Source organism: Epinephelus moara, chromosome 4, assembly GCF_006386435.1.
Source record: "Epinephelus moara isolate mb chromosome 4, YSFRI_EMoa_1.0, whole genome shotgun sequence".
NCBI classification, from domain to species: domain Eukaryota; kingdom Metazoa; phylum Chordata; class Actinopteri; order Perciformes; family Serranidae; genus Epinephelus; species Epinephelus moara.
In genome coordinates, this window is record NC_065509.1 from 28,707,673 (window position 1) to 28,727,288 (window position 19,616).

General features: G+C 39.8%; 1 protein-coding gene across 6 annotated transcripts; it reads left to right on the forward strand.

Annotated features, from left to right (window-relative positions):
• The first annotated feature begins 1,900 nt into the window (after nucleotides 1-1,900).
• On the forward strand, nucleotides 1,901-19,581 carry sytl4 (synaptotagmin-like 4). 6 transcript variants are annotated; one of them, XM_050042635.1, is made up of 20 exons: nucleotides 1,902-2,031; nucleotides 2,127-2,192; nucleotides 3,106-3,321; nucleotides 4,114-4,193; nucleotides 4,277-4,463; nucleotides 5,794-6,009; nucleotides 7,860-7,969; nucleotides 8,172-8,286; nucleotides 8,399-8,566; nucleotides 9,059-9,173; nucleotides 9,267-9,357; nucleotides 9,463-9,551; nucleotides 11,136-11,228; nucleotides 13,361-13,539; nucleotides 13,900-14,002; nucleotides 14,486-14,647; nucleotides 16,790-16,889; nucleotides 16,972-17,080; nucleotides 17,168-17,376; nucleotides 19,220-19,581. In XM_050042635.1, the coding sequence occupies exons 5-20, from the start codon at nucleotides 4,345-4,347 to the stop codon at nucleotides 19,360-19,362; spliced, it is 2,121 nt and encodes a 706-aa protein (XP_049898592.1). In that variant the 5' UTR covers nucleotides 1,902-2,031; nucleotides 2,127-2,192; nucleotides 3,106-3,321; nucleotides 4,114-4,193; nucleotides 4,277-4,344; the 3' UTR covers nucleotides 19,363-19,581. The 6 variants fall into 6 exon arrangements, with proteins under 6 accessions (XP_049898598.1, XP_049898592.1, XP_049898593.1 ...); XM_050042636.1 differs by having other exon boundaries at nucleotides 3,186-3,321; XM_050042641.1 differs by lacking the exon at nucleotides 3,106-3,321 and having other exon boundaries at nucleotides 1,901-2,031; nucleotides 9,466-9,551.
• The last annotated feature ends 35 nt before the right edge of the window (nucleotides 19,582-19,616 follow it).

Sequence of the window (19,616 nt, forward strand, 5' to 3'; positions counted from 1 at the left end):
ATATAATATTTTATTCCTAAAAACAGCGAAAACATATTTATTTAAAAGCCTTTGACCCTAATATGACAACAACTTATAACAATAATTTTGAAAAAAATTTTTTATCATTAATATTTTATTGAACTTTTTTTTGCTTTTTTCTAACATAAACAGTGTCACTGAGTGTTATTAAATCAAATATATGTGAAAATGCATAAATAACAATACATAAGTAATTCTTAAAATAAAAAAAATAAAAAACTATATTCCTACATAAATATGCACCACAATCTTCTCTGATCTACAAGCAGCAGATTTGCTCTCTGACACTCAAAAAGTGTGCAACAGAACACCATGCACATGCCGTATGATTCTCTTCATACGTCCACACCAGCAATGTACTCCAAGCAGCTTCTCCACTACGCCACATATTAATTTTGAACCTGGCTTAATCCAATGTTCAGATTTTTGTTCTGGAAATGTAAAATTTCAGGAAAACTTGTATACAAAAAGATAATTGTCTTAATGAAGTAAACCAACTGGTGAAGTATGGTGATGTTTATGTGCTAGAATTATTCCCCAAACATCTTATTTTTTTGTCTAAAATAGTGTAGAATATAACTATACATATCTTTAAAGACTGTTTTCTCAAAATGATTTTTTTCTCTCATAGTCTGAGCCAAAAATCTTAACTTCAGTCGCACTTACATACACCAAACTGTCCACTTTCATTCCTAACTATATTCTAAAGGTTCTTACAGAGGGGTTTATTCATTTATCAGTCATCAGTCATACATAAACATTTTATTCTTTAAAACAATGCAAGAATTGTTTTTTGTTTTTTTTATGGCTGGTGACAGTGATGACAGTGATTAAAAGAGATATCCCAAATACCCTGAGTAAAAGCCTTTCGACGCTAATATGACAACAAAGTGAAGCAATAATTATGGACCTTGCTTCATCCAATGATCAGATTGTTGTTCTGGTAATGTATGCACATCAGCACATATTTAATTATATCATTCCTCATTTGCATTTAAATAAGGAATTTAAACATTATATTTCAGGAAAACTTGTATTGCGAAAAATAATTGTCTTAATGTAAGTAATCAACGGGGGAAATTTCATGGTGATATCAGTGTGGTAGAATTTTTTTCCACATTGGCTGTTAGCAGCGATGACAGTGATTAAATAGATATCCCAAATACCCTACGTAAAAGCCTTGGATCATAATATGACAACACAGTGAAACAATGATTATGAACCAGGCTTTACCCAATGTTCTGAATTTTGTTCCGGAGATGTATGCAAAACAGGATATATTTATATCATTCCACATTTGCATAGTTTTAGTTCAGATTTCTGCTCTGGAGATGTATACAGAAAGCACATATTAGATAATGCCTTATCTACATATTTAAACATAAAATTCAGCAAACCTATAATACAAAAAAATAATTGTCGTTAAGTAGCTAAGTAATCAATTTTGGGAAGTTTCATGGTGATATTACAAGTTCAACCCTGATCACCTGGGTGTTTCCCCTCAAGACTGTTGTGACTGCACAGGCTGTCTCTACAGGCTCAGTAATCATTTGCTTAACAATAATGTGTCCTACCATGACTTTGCATACGCCTTGACAACAAATAGTGGCACAGTGTCTAACAGGGAACTGCTGACACCATCTGTAGCAATACATGCTCACAATATATCGCAGTTCTCATGTTTATATCCTGATAGTCAACTTTTATGTTCCTTTAAAAGTCCCCTTCACTGTTAGGCCACAGTCTGGGATGGTCAAAGGAGCAGAGCAAATTAATGGGCTGTTTCATTGGGTCACATTTTCCACCTCCAGCCCTCCTGTGGTAAATAGAGCTAAGGAAATGCACCTGTCATGGAAAATGTGGAGAGGCGCTCCTGCCTGTCTGCTGCAAACTTTCCTTATCTTCCGGTAGTCGGGACTCCTCCAGCACACAGGCAACACTTTTTAGGAGACGGGAGGCAAATAGTAGAAGAAGAAGAAGGCAGGGATATGGTCACAGCCGACAAGTGAAGTGAGTGCGTTTATAGGCACACGGAAATTTAATTATCTCCAGTGTGCTGTTCGCTTGTGAGCGACTTTCACCGTTTATGTTGTGTTTTGTGTCAGGACTGTCGCTGTCGCCCGTAGCTACGGGAGCAGTGTAGCGGCGGTGGAGTGGACGTTTAACGGCAGGTGTGTGGCATTTTTTATTCAGTTAACTTAGCTTTATTTTCTGTTATCTGCCAGCTGATTTCACGCTTATCCACGTCGTAAAATACTCGACTTGAGTCTTTACAGTCCAATTAAAGCAGACGGGTTTTTAAAGATACTGTGAAGTGGACACGGAGTAACGTTAGCTTAATTTAATATCAGTTGTTAACGTAACGTCACGTAACCGTTGGACGGTTGCGTTGGCAGTGTTAGCCGTTGGCAGCTCATCATGGAGCTTGGTAATGTGAATTTTGACAGTTTATTGCGGTTTAGAGAAACAACTTTTTCACTACACATGATTTACCGTCGTGGAGTTTAATTTTTAAGTTAAATCTGTAATTTACAGTTTAAAAATCATGCTAGCATTAAGCTACTGCACTTGTCAAAACTGTTTGTCAGTTTTAAACGAACTTCTTCTTTGAAATCATCTGTTTAGCCAAGGACAATATTGTCTTTGGCTAAACAGATGATTTTAAAGAGGGAGTACGTTAATATAATTCAATATATCTTACATATTTTCCTTGTGTTTGTCAATGAGTTAATAGGGCACTTAGTACACTATCTCTGTCATCTAGTGCAGACGCATGCGCCATTTCCTTGACGGTTAAGTTTGACCTCAACAAGTTGCTTTGCAGGTATTAGTGAACTTCTGCAACTGTTGGCTCCAAGCATTCAAACAATGAGGAAAAGAAGGGTTCAGTGTACTTCTGAATGGCAGCTTCCCTGCTGATTTGTCACAGCTACTTAAAAGGAACACATATTCGTCCTCACTTTAATTTGCTTTTTATGCAATCCAAATGGAGTGTGAAGTTTCAGATGACAGAGGACAAACCTGATGTTGGGATTAAACAAATGTCTCAGCTACTGAGCTCCACCTGGCTCTCTGTATCCTTAGAGGGTGGGAACCCAGCAGAGGAGCCAAGTTCATGTTGTTTTTGCCCGTCCTACTCAAAACAACCTTTCACCCTGGCAAAGGCTTTCTGTGGGACTGCAAAATCCTCCAGCATCCTGGTTCCTTTAGCCATTTATCGTGTTTTGAGAGGCCAAAAGTTTGCTGTAAAAGTTGGAGACGAATTCCTGCCCTCGCATGAAATGGAAAACATGACCAGGGGTGAGTCTCTGTTGACTTTGAGGTTGTCTAGATTCTCATGGGCAGTCATTTTTAACTGATGGACATACTGGTTTTTCTTTGCTTTTAAATACAAGAAGGAGGCTACAACTCCAAAACTATCCATCACAAAGTTGTTGCACAGGGACTTCACTGTGTGGGGCTCAGCAGGTAGACAGAAATGTCTGTACAATTTCATAGACTTTCACTGGCATCCTCCTGTTCACAAAGCTATCCTTGGCCTACTTTCTGCATATTTATGTGTGTGTATTTGCAGAAATTATTGTCTGTACCGAGGGTACGTACAGAGTTCGGCAAGCGATTATTTATGTATGCAGCTCCTTATATGTGGAATCTTCTGCAGAAGGACTTAAAGTTGCCCTCATTGGTTCCTCTCTGCCTTTTCAAAGCGCTGTTGCAGGATTTTTGTGCACAATCTTATGCCAATGTCACGGTGTATATTAGCTGGTCTTTGTAATCATGCATTTGCGTTTTTATGGTTCACTTAACATGCTTTTTGGCTTTTCTTTGTAGTAATCTTATTGTGTGTCTTATATTGCTTGCTGTATATTTTTATTCTGTATTTGTGCTCTATGTTGTCTGTCTATAATGTCTGTTGCTGCGGCCAGGACACTCTTGAAAAAGAGGTTTTTAATATGAAGAGGTTTTTCTGGTTAAATAAAGGCTAAATAAATAAAATTAGTTATGTGATAGGACCACACACAGGTGTTTCTGCCCTTCTATGCTGTCATCACCACAGGGCATTAAGTCATTAAGTTCCTCTTTTTGTTGCAGAGCTCTGCTGTCATAAAAAACAGGCTCTCTAGTATCAAAGTCAAGAGTGCTGCTCCCCCCTCAAGGCTGTTAAAATACAGGTTTGATTTGCATTTAATCAAACTTTTTTTGTTAAGCACATTAGAGAGAGTATATTTCTAATGTTGTTGTTTTTTATCTTTAGGAGATTTCCTCAATGTGACTGAGCTGAGCCGGTTAACCTGCACTGAGGGTTCGTTGTTTAAAGGCACGATGCCCCAGGCTGCGGATATGATCGACCTGGGCTTCCTGTCTGATTCTGAGCGGGAGCTGATCCTGGAGGTGCTGCAGCGGGACGAGGAGCTGAGACTGGCTGAGGAGCAGCGTGTGCGGTGAGATGAGAGCACTTCCTGTTAATTATACTGAATAGTTAATGTATTTACTTTAATTTTCTTAACTTATTATTATTATCAATGGTGTCAACACTGAGCAGAGCACACACAGCAGAAGGCTGTACGTCTACACCTGCTTAATTTCCACGGGTGCCTAGCATGAACACTTAACACCAGTCCAAAGAGTGTCAGAAACATTCCCTGTGGAGTAACCCTGTAACACCAAGCACTCACCTTAAATTACTTTATTTCTAAAGTTTAAATACATGAGTTGTGAAGAGAAGACACACTGCTCATGCTCAGCTTCACAGTTTATAGGTTGTATTAACGTTTCAGTCCCTCTGGGCGTTTGTCAAGAGTATTTAACGCCATTTTTTATAACGCTGATTTTATTTAGATAGTGCTCTGTCCATCTCATGTGCACAGGCGTGGGACAGTACATCAGCTGTGGGTGTGTTTCTCAATAATTGACAGTAACATGAGTACAATCTGTCACATTATATACCCCATATGACAAAACAGGAAAAAAAGGGAGGGAGTAAAATGTAGAAAAATCAGTCTCCTTTCACAGTTAAGTCTATTTACATGATTATTTACACAATATGCTGATCTAATGAATGAACACATTGGCCTTGCAGCTTTTATAAATCATTAAAAATTGTTCAACATTGTATGCTCTTACACCTTTCTTGTATCTAGAGTGTATTATAAGTTGGTCCTTTAAGATCCCATAATATCTCACCATTTAATCCTTTGGGGAACAGAGTTTGTAGATTAAATATACAGTTTAAATACACACTGTAAGCATGTCTGTCAAACAGGTTTTATACTGCTCAACCTAAGCTACTGAAAATATATTATCACGACCGATACTAAGGTATTATAATGGCACCAGTATCAAAAACTTCAAACATTACCCAGCCCTAGTTGCTGGGTGTTGAAGACAAATTTACACTAGGGGCCATGCAGTGGACTACAAAGCTACAGTATATCTCATATCTTATCTTAAAATACAGATTTTTGTATTGCAGTGAGCACTGCCTTGATTTAGGGCTGGGAGATCATTCAGTATTAGCGTTTATCAGTAAAATGTCATTAGTGTCGTTATGATATGATCGTATTCTGGTTTCGTTTTGCAAGAATCTGATAAAATGTTTTTAAAAACATTGGCTTTGCACTTGTGAAGAAGTTTGTCTGCTTCTGTCTGGGAATTTGGGTACACCAAATAAAGGTTACAAAATAAAAACGTACTGATAGACACTAGACAATTTAAGAAGTTCCCTCAAAGGACAATGTCTCAGTTTTTAATATTTTCATGGTTGTGTCTCAGGTCTTTAAAGACAGAGCTGCTGGGGGTGAAGAGGAAAGGGGCCAAACGTGGCAGTGGAAAATACAGTCAGCGCAGTTGCGGCAGATGCCTGGAGCCCCTGAGTCGACTGACCACTTTCTCAAGCCAGTGTAAGATGTGCAATCACTATGTGTGCCGCAACTGCAGAACAGACCTCCCCGAGGGATACTGGCTGTGCACCGTGTGTGTCAAAGAGTCGTAAGAGATTGTTTTGTTCATACTCTCATTTTAACTTGACAGAGTAATATAGTTTTAGCAAGTATTGTGTCCGGATGGAAAATAATTTGTCTTTAGGTTTCATATCTGATTGTCAACAGATCTTGTAAAGCTCCAAGCCCGTTCATGCATAGTGAGGACGGAAAAGTCACAGATACATATCTTAAAATAATAATTTCCTAAAACAGCTACTTAAACAATTGGAGTAATGCATTTGTTGGAGACTATTTAATGGTAGATTGATAAATATTTGATGCTGTAAATAATATTTGTGGCACCAGGATGATTTGTGGATTAAGTAAAAATAAACTACAGTGCTCGTGCTCATGGCTGTAAGGGGACATGACACCCAGCACAACAGTGTGGCTCACTGATGTGTTTTAATGGCTTCTTTGGACAACAATGGAGGTCTATGGCACAAAGAAATAGGCTGTATCAGTCTTTGGATACACAGATAATACTTGTTAGAATAATTTAATTGTTGGTTTTGGTCTGTTTGTTGGGATTTGTTGACAATGAAAGAATGAAAGTGTATGGCCATTTTAAAAAGGGTTTATGTGCATTTGAAAGCAGATGCAGAGCAGAAAATGGTGTACTCTGAAGTCACTAAAAAGTAGTATTTTGTGCTTATTTTTATTATCTTGAAATCTGTGATATTGGTCAACAAATATTTAAAATGTGCCCACATTTAATGACCATAGCATGTGTTGCTGACTGTAGTAGATTTATCTCTATAGCTCGTTCTGTTGGTTGGTCAGTACACAAAAATGTCCCCATCTTTTAGCAGCTACAATTTTAACATTAGAAGGCTGAAATTTCACATAGAGGTTAACTGTGTGTGTGATTTTCTGTGTGCGAATGCATGATCGTGTGGATGCATGCACGTACATGGTCTCAGCTATTGCAAATTTGGGCTTTGTAACTATTTCTGTGTAAATTGTAACAACATTGCACCATATGTTGCAAAATAATAAAGGGAAACGTAGGTATTTTTCAACCTATACCCTATTTTTCCATGTTGTTGTGTGGAAGTGACTAATGGAGATTTTTGACATTTGTCCAGTATTGAGAGACAATGGCAGCCGCAGCAGCAAAACAGGCTGCAACATAAGCCCTACAGGAATTGTGCACCTTAAGTTTGCATCCATTAAAAGTGCTTGTTTCTGCTACCAACAGGCTCGGATGGTTATTTTAAGTGTCTGACAACTTTACAGAAAGGACCCTCACAAAGAAATTTAAAGTTTTTCTTTACCTTCTGTTTGTTAGTGTGTGTAATCAAGTCTTGCTCAAGGGGAAGTCTGGTTCTGAAAGCTCACGAGAGGTGACTGGTAGTGGGAAAACAACTGTGGAAACGTTGGTGAGAGTTTGAGAGAGGAGTACTTGGGAGAGTGTGTTGTGTCGGAGTACAGACAGTGTAGCTGTTTGTTTTCTAAAAGATTTTCAGTCTTGTGGCTGAGTATTTGGCTGATTTAGACAAGGTGGAAGAGTCCACGGATGAAGCAAAAGGCAAATAAAAGCATTTTACTTCTCTGTGGAGTCTGTGTCGTTACGTTATCAGACACTTAAAATAACAATCTGAGCCTGTCAGTGTCAGAAACAAGCAGTTTTAGTGAGTGTAAATTTACAGTGCACAATTGCCTGTAGGGATTACATTGTAGCCTGTTTTGGAGCTGCGGCTGCAAGGGTTTCACACATAACTGGGCCAGTTTCTAAATTTGTTGTTTCCATTAGTCATTTAGACACAAACACATGGGAAACTTGTAGGAACAAGTACTGAATTTTTTTTTTTTTTTTAATTTATACCATCATAAAGTATTTCTCTCTGATCGTAGGGATATAAAGAAAAGGACAGGTGACTGGTTCTACGATCAAAGGATCAACCGTTTCTTCGCAAAGCCTGGACACGACCTAGTGAGAGTCTCCCTGAAAAAGAGACCTCAGAGTGAGTACAGGAAGAGGAAGTGGGTATTGACTGTTCAACCAGGAATGTAAACAGCTCTGTCTGGGCTAAATGAAATGCCCACAGTCACTGGAATGTAGTCCCAGTTCAACAGAAGGAAGACAGAAATGTTTTTTAAAAAAAACTGCAGTAACATGATAGCACTTCGTTTAACTGTGGATTTAACTTTTGTTCTGTGTTATAGCGAAGAAGCGTGAGACAACAGGAGAAATACTGTTGAGAAGTACGGAAATAAACCCAGATCCTCCCACTCCTGTGCCGCGGCTCAGACAGAAAAATCAGATAACAGATAACAAAGGGTGCGTCATCACTCTTCACATCAGTTTGTTCAGTTTTAGAAATGTTAATATATAGATTTACTGCACTCACATTAAGAACTTCAAAACCTTTTCATCGTATTTTCCTCAACAGTCATTCAAATGAGAACTCAGGATCAATCGCTTCAAGGGAGTCATTTGAATCCAAGGAGGAAGTTTGGTCAAAGCCAACACGCAGTGACACAGAGTCTGCAGAGAACAACAGTATAAGTAGCAGTAAAACAGACACTGAGTCTGGCCGTGTGACCCCTGAGAAACCAAGGTAAGCTAACCTGTAGTTACACTAACAGGTACAAACACTCCACTTTAACTTCAAAGCAACATTTAAGGCCCGAGGTGTAGTCATTGGCCCTCCTACCCCACAGCTGGTTACTGTGCTAGAGTTAGCAGAAGCCGGGACAGCCTGGCCTGGGTCAGGTCATTTTTAAATACAAACTGCATTGTTATTTGTTACTAAATGCTTTGAAGGTCCAGTGTGTAAGATTCAGGAGGATTTAGTGGCATCTAGCAGTGAGGATTGCAGATTGCAACCAACCATAACCTCTCCTGGTTAGGATTCTTTTAGTGTTTATTCACTGTTAAATAAGAGCACACATATCTTTATGAGATGTCCCATTGCTATTTCAGTTTAATAGGGATGAGGGTGTTGACATGTAGACACTAGGCTGCACAGAAAATTTGACCGAACGTTGTATTATAAATCTTTGAATGTAAAAAGTTGTAGCTGTAATAAATGATTTGTTTCATCACACAGGTCAGGGAGGCGCTCCCTTCAGTGCAGCCCAACAGGATCCACTGCTTCCAGTCTGACCGCTCCAGTCAGAGCAGATATTGGAATTGATGACGGCGCCAACTTGGAGGCTAACACTGTATGATTCCTTCATGTCACGTGGTCATGTTTCCATCTCAAGGCTTTTTACCTTCTTCTCTGTGACTGTGACTCTGCGTTTCCATCACTACAGGGCCTGGAAGTGAAACCGGTCAGTCCGAGCCTGGAGGTGGATGTTGACAAACTCTTCAAGAAGAGCGTCAAGCGAGCCCCAAAGCCTCCTGGTTAGCATCTGATATAAACATGTGCAATTCTGTTGTTCATCTGTCAGAAACAAATGAACAACATTGTGTGTAACACAGCTTAATTGCTAGTCTGTGTTTTTATAGCAGAGTACGTCTCGACAGTGGACCTGCGTGACACATCCGAGGCCTCAATGGGCAACAGGAGCCGCTCTGTACCAGGCCTAGACATACAGGTAAGAACCTAACTTCTGATATTCTCATATATTGTTTTGCTGTTTTGTCATGAATCTGCTGTGTTTAAAGAAGAAACAGAGGAACTGCTGCTGCAAGAGCGTTTCCAAGTGGTATTATTGTTGGCACAGCTGTCGCAAAGACAACTAGATCACTGTCCCTTTTCTCAAGAGCCTAGCTACCACAGTTTCCACAGTTACTTTCGTTGTTCCACCGTCCACCATATCTGCTACTTGAGACAGTATGCACATGCCTAGAAATAACTAGATACTGAACCCTAAGATGGCGCCTGTTCAATCCTATGGAGTTGCTTGCCTGGTACATATGCCAAAAAAAAAGTGGTCTAGCTTCTGGGTTTACTTCTGTGGTATGCAGCCCATTGAATATGCGCAACAGTGTTTCTCCTGCTTGCTCTGCCCATGAGTTCAGCTCATAGACTTTACATTGTGATGATGTCACAGATCACTTTTATCAGCTTGAGGAAGGTTTTACAAATATAATACCTCCCTGGATCAGAAATTCACAATAAAAAGAGTCAAAATTGACCTTGTTTGCAGTTCGAGGTGTCCTGTCAACAGTTTTACAGACATCTTTTTTATTTATTTGACTTTTTATGCCTTTATTAGGCAGTACAGACTAGGCGTGAAAGGGGGAGTGGGGGGGGGGGACATTCAGCAAAGGGCCGTGGGCTGGAATCAAACCCGTGGCCACTGTGGCAAGGACAGTGCCTTGGTACATGGGGCACTTGCATTACTGACTGAGCCACTCAGAGCCGCTGGGAAAAATTGGACGCAAGGCTGAGCAGTGTTCCTTATGGCCTGGGATGATAACTGCAAATAACTTACATTGATACTCTTTTGCAATTTGAGATAGCTACGATAGCTATTGGGGAAACCAAAATGGCTGTCCTCTTCCTGGACAGTGAGTGAAAGTGAGACTTACAGGAACCAATCTAAATGAGATGGAATCATTATTGTGTAGTCATTACATTCATAATTAAAAGTTAAAGCAAAACACTTAACACTTATTTCACTATAATGTTTAGTAAAGGCTGCTAAAGCATGGCCTGCCCTCTGTTTTTTCTATTCTGAGAGCACCAAAATGAGAAAACCCCTTCTACCGTTTCTTTTTTGTTGTTGTTGTTGTTGTTGTTGTTGTTGTTTTGTAATTTTTCAGTATCCCCTACAGTACTATACTTCGGGTAGAGATTTTCCATGTCCAATAACGACATTAGATATAGCTACCAAGCAGAAACAGAGCATAAGGCTTTCAGCAGTGAAGAAGTGACAGTGACAGCCTGTTATACAAAATGCAATATGTTTAGTGGCTACACGTTTATCAGGCTGCATTAGCCTCTTATGTGGTGAATTATTTCCTGTGCTACTTGTTGAATGTCACGTCCAATGAAGCACATCTTCTAAATGTTTACAGTTGATGTGTCATATATTTTTCTGCTGTTTAAACAGACTATAATTTGACTAAAATTCAAACACAAGCCTTATGGTTGACAACAAAAATCTGATGAGGGTAAACACCCCACTGTGTGTCTCTGATCAGCCTTCTAAATGTTTATCATGTTGGTGCAGGAGGACGGAGAGGAGGACGAAGATATTGACAGATTGGTTAGCTTTCATAAAAGGACAATGGCATCGAGCACCTACAGCCTGCATAGCTCAAAGGTAAAGTATTGACGTCTCTCACAACTGACATTAGTCCTCTAAAGGCTCTTTGAAGAGCAGCTCATTATGCCTCTCAGAACAGAGCTGATGTTAGATAATCTGAATGAACATCTCTAACCTCAGGATATCCTCCAGCAACTTAGGAAGTGTGATATTGCTGTGTAAAGTCTACCAAAATGTTTCTATAGTTACCAAAGCCTCAGGGGGAAAGTGGAGCTGAGGCCTGCACGTCTTTCACGCTGTCACTCTTGATTAAGATATTGACAGCAACATCCTGATCTTTGCTAATTTGTTTATCCCTTTACATTAACCCTCCAGAATGTGTGTCATCTATGATTTCTTTGTCTCCACGTTAGTTTTTGTTTCTTTTTGTTTAAACTATAGTCTGCAGCATTAAGTCTCCTGCATGTCTGTTCAAATATTATCTACATGTCAATATTTGGTATCAATTCAGGGCTCTCACAATCATTAGATTTCTGAAAGAAATAGGAAATAAACAGTGTTTTAGGAAAGGGTTTAGAATTAACAAAAAGCTTTGGAAAATTTGTTTTGAATTTACATTGTTTGAAATAAAATCATAAAAATCCCGAAACATGTTTACCGTAAAATACAGTCCATGTATTAAATCTAATGCTGTGCTGTGTGACTGCTAATTTAAATATATTTTTTGGGGCATTTTAGCCTTTAATCAACAGGATAGACAAGTGTGAAAGGGGGAGAGAGAGGGGGAGTGACATGCAGGCAATGGCCACAGGCTGGAGTCGAACCCAGGCCCCTGCGGCAACAGCCTTGTACATAGGGCGCCTGCTCTATCCACTAAGCCACCGACACCCCGCGTGTGACTGTTAAAACGCACTAGTATCAGGTCATACACACAGACCAGACTGATCATCGTCAAAGCCGTGTTCCCTTTTAGAGGAAAGAAACGCACTACTGCATCAGGAGAGAAACAGGAAAATACCAAAAAGCTGTGCAGCAGGTTAACCAAGTCTTTTCACACTGAGATATGAGGCACATAAAATACATGAATATTCACTGTACGTGTTGTAATTTGCCTAATAGTGCTAGTGATGGTTACCACTGATGGATAGCTAACATTAGCTTCAGTGGGAGGCTGCTGCAGTACAGACATACAGTACAGCAGCATCAGACTGTTGTCTCCAACTGAATATTAGCCTGTAGATTAAACATCCATCCATTTTGATCCACTTATCCGGGTACACGTGACGCGGGTAGCAGGCCAAGCAAAGCACCCCAGACGTCCCTCTCCCCAGCAATGCTTTCCAGCTCCCTCATCAACCCTCATCAATACAACGTGGAACAAACTGATGATGATTATTTCTTCAGGTTGAGAGTATATGTGTTTTAAGTTCCTGAATTGCAGCTATACTTATACTCAGTTTAATTTTATGTAATAATGTCATGAGTGAGGGAAGGGTGGGGGACAGAGAAACAGGAAAGGTTTAGGAAGATAAGAGTCTACAGGGGAATTGAAAGTATGAAATCAATGTTCCCAGACTGTCTTATGAGTTATGTTCCTTTTCTTAAATTTAGATTTATTTTATGTCTCTTTTATTTAGTTTATACACTTATTTTATCCTTTTAAAATTCGTATTATTTTTTTTTAAATTTGATTTGAATTTTTATTTTGAAAATATTTTTTAAATTTTGATACTGCTCCAATCTCAAAATGTAATCCTGTATCTTTTATATTATTTGTTTTTTATCTGTGAATGTACATGAATATAATTTTACAACTCTTTCGTATAAATTTTGTATAAACTTTTAGGACAGCAAACTCAGAACCGTCTTTTTAATCGCTCCTTAAAATCCACTTTTGCAGGAAGGCATTTTTTAAAGTAAATATATTGTTTGTCTAGTTTCTGTCCCTCTTTTGTCACATTTAGTAATTTCTATCTCACTCTGCTGTATCTGGTCACACCTATGTTTTATGTGTTTATTTGATTTTATTATAATTTTGCTGTTTTTATCCTGACAGTGTACACTATCTTATCTAACGTAAAGCACTTTAACTATTAAAAGGAAATTAGCTTTGACACAACAGTATACTGTATGTATAATCTTCTTTGGCTCAATGAAAATATTTGAAATCTATACATATGTTCTTCCAGAGCACGCTGGGCAGCCTGATGAGTATTTACAGTGAAACAGGAGACTATGACAGCGTGGAAGTGAGCGGAGACCTCGTCTTCTCTATGAGCTACGACGAACACACCCAGAGCCTCCACGTCTTCATCAAGGAGTGCCATGGGCTGGCCTTCGGCGATGCCTCGCGGCAGCTTTCCAACCCGTAAATATTAAAACTCACTTTTTCCAAGCGTAGCCATAATGTGAAGCTCCACATGGCAAAACATATCATTTGAAACACAAACTTTGGGTTTCAGAGAGCTGACACAAACACATTTTTTTCTATCGCACACACACCCCTCAGTGATGTTAACATAGCTTTGATCAGTGTAGATAAGAAGTCGCCGTGTTTACATAAGTCTCGGTAATCACATCAAAGAGGTGATTACTCGAGCCTCACAGGAAATTGAATGTCAACAGATGTTTTTTTCATCACATTTATTCAGGAAACACAGCAAATGAAACAGCAGATGTGTCCGAGAGAAACACAGTTCGACGTGTTCTTTCTGTTTTTGTGTTTCAGTTATGTCAAATGTTATCTGCTCCCTGAGAGATCTCGCCACAGCAAAAGGAAAACCAGCATCAAGAGAAACACAGTCAACCCTGTCTACAAAGAAACGCTGAAGGTGATGGTTTATAACTGGCACCACCTTATCCTGTTGACTTAATGACACTTCCCGATTAGTGACCTTGCGCCATGCCTGCTGCAAATAATGACCACACCTACAGAGACTTTAGGATTGATATTGACATTGCAGATTAGAAAAGCTGTTGTCAAATATTGATTTTGCTCCAATGAGTCAGCTTAAACACACTAACAAATACAACTACTGAAAAGGAAGCAGCGGGGTGAGTCAGTTTGAACAAAATTATGACTGTAATTTTAGATATGCTCTTTAAAGTAGAAGGTGATTATTGAGAAGATTTAGATGCAACTTCTGGTAAGATCTGAATTCATGTTCTGCTTTAATCTATGTTGCATGATTAATTTAAGACTCCCTCAGCACCAGAGCATTAAAATTACATAAGGTTTCTCCATCACTGTATCAGTAAAGAGACAGGCCTTTGATCCATCCTGTCTTCTCCTCTTCTTCATCTCCCACTACCAGTACTCCATCAACCGCTCTCAGCTGTTCACCCGCTCCGTGTTGATAGCAGTGTGGCATCATGGTCGCTTCAGCCGCAACACCTTCCTGGGAGAGGTGGAGGTCCCTCTGGACACCCGAGACCTGGACTCCCCGTATGAGGAGCGTGTGGCTCTCATGGCGAAGGTAGATCAAAGAAAATGGATGTAGTTGTCTTCACCATAGTTTGATGAACTTAAACGTGCCCTGTGGCGTTTTCTTGTAAACCAACAAAAGTGTTTACATTCAGAGTGTCTCATTGTGTGAACGACTTAAGTCTTACAAACATGTTGAGTACATGTCCCTCCTTGTAAAATGTAAGTAAAGCTGATTTTTCTTAAAGGTTTGAAACCTGTGTCGTTTACATACGTTTACTTGCTAGCAGTCTTCTTCTTCCATGTCTTTCCTGGTGCATTGCTGTTTTATAGTGCGTTATCATCACCTGTAGATTAGTGGAAAAGGGTGAAACCGCTGTCAGGAATGTGAATCAAGTCACCCATATGCCCGTGCAACATTTTGCTTGTGCATGACATCGTACAAAATGGGAACCCACATGCAAAGTATTGCTCCATAGCGCCTTTAGAGGTCAGAAACTGCTTGGTACCCCATTTTGGACTGTAAAGGTTCATGTGTACTCACTTTACGTATGAAAATGGAGACATCCGTTTCAAATATAAATGTCACTGTCCTCATACTTTGTGGCCTTTATGATGGCATATATACAGCCAACAGATGGCACTAGAGGGCAGAGTGGAAAGTTTAAGATAACAAACAAGGCGGCAGTGCAGCAGGTCATAATATTGTACCTTGAAACAGAACAGCATTGTAGATGGTGTTGGTCTGTGTGGCCATTACAAACATCCTGACATGTGGACAAAGAATGCTTTTCACAATTTTCACTATATATTATTATGTATTAGTGATTCGTTCCTTTCCGCCATTATTCAAATTTCTTCGTCTCTTGCAATCATATCTCGCTTGAACTATACTACACTGCCTCCACAGTCACTGGTGGTACTGTTCTGATTTGTCTGTATCTGTAAGCTTTTAGAAAATGTACACAAATACAGATTAAATGAACACATAGTACGGACAGAAGGCTCCATCTGTTTCTGTATCTAACACTGCGCATAAATGAGCCCTTAAAGGTGCAGTGTGTTGGATTTATTGACATCTAGTGGTGAGTTTGCGGATTACAACCAACTGAAAACACCTCTGCTTACCCCTCCCTTTCCAAACGCGTTCAGAACCTGCGGTGGTAAGGTATTATAAAACGCAAAAGGCCCTCACTACAGCCAGTGTTTGGTTCGTCTATTTTGGGCTACTGTAGAAACAACATGGTGGACTCAATTACAGAGGACCCGCTTCCTATGTCGATATAAACGGTTTATTCTCAGGTAATGAAAACACAATGAGTCTTAGTTTCAGGCGATTATACACTAACTAAAACATAGTTATGATTTTTTTCCATTTCTGCCAATAGATCCCCCTAAATGCTACACACTGGACCTTAAAGCATGAATTACAAATATTGCAATGAGCATGTTTACACAGGTCTAGCTATCAACACTTTGTGAGTTGTCAAATAAACAAGAGAGAACAAAAGGCAAAATCATGTGAACCAAAACTACACGTAGACTGGTTTAAAAACTGAAGTTAAAGAGGATTTTTAGGGGAACGTTGTCAAATGTCACTGCAAACTGCATCAACAAGGAGGAACAGCAGTCGCTGGCTGAAACGAACCAACAGAGGTTTTGCAGACATGCAAGATGTAAGATAACATTGACTGCAGTATTTGACCGAACTGATTAGTGCTAATCAGATGATGCAGAAACTGGTTTCTCACCAGTGCTCTGCAGCATGTTTAAAATTAGAGGCGCAAAGGTCAGAGCAAATCACAACAACGTGAAGGTATTGATTAGCTGTGAGCAGCAGAGCCTGACCTATATAGATCTTGGCTCTCACAGATGTATGGGTGGGTGTCAACGCATATGTTGGCACATATGCTGAAAGTTATTGCAGTGCATTTATCAATAGTTTGCACACTTATTTGTTATAAGTAATAACTAAATTCAAATGGAGCATTGGTAATTAAATGTTAAGTATTTATTAGCTGGTATATTGTCATATTTCTTTTTTCACACTCAAATATCTATCTGTATCAGCCTCTGCCATCCAGTGTCAGTCAGGTGTCAGTGCATGTAAGTAGGGATGACATGTTTGCTGTATTGTTGTCGGGGTTTCTTGTGTGTCCTGAATATAATACTATAATGTCCTTTCCTTTAACAGTCACCCTCTACTGTGCCGACTTCAGCTTTTGCCCAGTACAAAGGAGAGTTGGTGATCTCCTTAAAGTACGTCACACCTAAAAAGCCAACAACTGAGAAAAGTAAGTCTGTGATAAGAAGCTCTGGCTGTGTTTGATATACTTTGCCTTAACCTTCTCAGAGTGTCTGTCTTCTTCCTCTCAGGCAAAAAGGTGGCGACTGACGCAGGGGGGGAACTGCACGTCCTGATTAAAGAGGCAAAGAATCTGATGGCACTAAAACCAGGAGGCAGCTCAGATAGCTTTGTGAAAGGGTCAGTGTCAAACTCTCCGGTCTTAAAATGACACACATTGCATTCACACACTCTTCTCAGCACTTAACTGTGTTTGTGGTCCTGCAGGTACTTGTTCCCAGCTAAGGCAAAGTCCACAAAGAGGAAGACTCCGGTTTTGAAGAAGAACCTGAACCCCCACTATGACCACACATTTGTGTACAAGGAGCTGGCTCTGGAGCAGCTGGAGGGGATGTGTCTGGAGCTGACTGTGTGGGACAGAGAGGCCATGTCGAGCAACGAATTCCTGGGAGGAGTCCGTCTCAGCTCCGGAAAAGGTAAAAGACAGAATGCAGTAAATCCTGATGTTTCCGTTTGTTCACCTGACTTTCAGTGAGAAGTTATTTTGTCAGATATTTCTTCTCAGACAGTTGCTGTACTGCAAGATCTTGTTAGGCCCATTGCTCAGTGAGCTAACTGTGAGTATCACATTGTAAATAGAATAATCCACCTTTGGCAAATGGCACTGAAGCTGTCGGGGCAAGCTGCTATTTATTTTAGGGCGTCTGGTTTAATAAATGTCTTTTTGCTTGTTTGGTTCACTTAGGTTTTAGAGGAGGTAGATTCCTTTTGGTTGTTGCTTTGGCCTTTGGTTCACCCTGAGTTTTACTGCCTCAGGTTAAGGTCTGTCCCACCTGAAGGTCTGAACCAAAGTTTGTATTTTACACATTTAATCCAGCTAGTTTTGGTTTCACACTGCAATTATTGGAGCTCACTAAAGAAATATACATGACATACCTACGTTCTGTTGTCATGACCTCTATAAGTTACCAAAACTTGACACTGATTCGTTTGTCAACTGGCTCTCCCTTCCTCTCGAATCTCCTCTCTCTCATCCTCTCGGAAAATAATTTACAAGTGTCTGAGTTTTTTTCAATGGACTCTTTATAGAGTCATCTCTTCCTCTCTTTGTGTGCTACCATGGCTCATTTTGTTATGTTGCATTGTTCATGGATAAACTCTAACCTACATTGTACATTTACCGCCACTTGACAACTTCACTGCTAATTTCTCCTCTGCTCCAATCGCCAACTGAGCGCAGCTACCATTACTCTGGAACTAAGGCACTACACTACTCTTATCACTTGATGATAGCCTGTCAGAACTTCCTGTAATTAGCTCAAAAGCCTGAACCATCCAAAAAATGTTTTCACACCAGAAAAAAAAAACAAAAACAAAACCACAGTTCAGTTTGATTTGGACCGAGACCACCTCTTTTCATTGGAGGTTTTGGTTCAGATAAAACTGAAAAGTTCAAAAGTTCAGACCAAACAAATGAGTTCTGAAAGGGCCCTTATTGTCACAATGGCACCTTGCTGTAGTATAAACTGTTTTGGGGTTGTCCATCCGTCCCATTCTCATGAACTCAATATCTCAGGAACGCTTTAAGGGAAGTTCTTCAAATTTGCCACAAACGTCCACTTGGACTCAGGAATTAACTGATTAGAATATGGTGGCCAAACGGTCACCTCAAAAAACATGTTTTTTTGCCACAACTCCAGAATTCATGGGCTAGTTATGACAAAATTTCACACAAATGTTTAATTGTATAAACTTCTGAAGTGGTGGCATTTTATATCTATCTAGGTCAACTTCACTGTGACATCGTAATGTCATCACATCACAAAGTGGTTATATTATGGGTGTCCATACATGGACTCTAAGCAAAGACAGCCTCACTTGAAATTATTCACTAAAATCATACTGGTAAGTATCATGATGACTTCCATTTTGCCAAAAAATACTCTTAATACCTTTTATAAAATTGCCTCAAAGTCTCGACTACATACGTTGTGAGTATGGACAAACATGGATGAAAACTGCTACACGACTGGTTGGCAGAGACATACGACCACAGCGTTAATTCTATGTTGCACTCTTGGCCCCTCTAGACTCAGGCATAACTTAATTAATATTTACAAAATGAGAAAGTAAAACCATATCTACCCTTTGCTAGTGTGAATAGTTGCATTGTGAAAGCATAATTGCCTTTGTGAGAAAGATGCACTTAATTTTAGATAACTGCAAAGGCTTCTATGTGTTCTCCCAGCATGTGAAAGTTCAGTGAGTAAAGGGAATTGGCCATCATTTTACATTCACTGTGTAATCTTCACTCTGCAGGGACTGTAAAAATAGGAAAAGAGGAAGTGGCAATGGACTCGGTTGGAGAGGAAATCAGCCTGTGGGAGAAGATGATGCAGTACCCCGACTCGTGGGCAGAGGGCACTCTTCCACTGCGCTCCACCATGGTGAGGGGCAAATGAGGACGGCACACAGGCCTGGACCCGCAAAAACAATCCAGAGACTGAATTTGGAAGAAGCTGCTGGTTTGAGACAAATATGAGATGTCTACTGAGGTGAACCGACACACATCTGATTGGCTGTGAGCAGACAAACAGTTCATCGGCCTGCTGAACATCTGCTCATATCTGCCTCTCTGTGTGGGGTTCATCTTTAGCACAGTTCCCCTCCGACTGCAGACTGTTGTAACTGTAAATGTGCCAAAACATCACACTAA

Bases quoted from the DNA above. Each gene is read 5' to 3' on its own strand.
- sytl4 (XM_050042635.1), top strand. From the start codon at position 4,345: ATGCCCCAGGCTGCGGATATGATCGACCTGGGCTTCCTGTCTGATTCT. The intron at 8,287-8,398 runs GTGCGTCATCAC...TTTCCTCAACAG, and splicing joins CAGATAACAGATAACAAAGG to TCATTCAAATGAGAACTCAG. The intron at 8,567-9,058 runs GTAAGCTAACCT...TTCATCACACAG, and splicing joins GTGACCCCTGAGAAACCAAG to GTCAGGGAGGCGCTCCCTTC.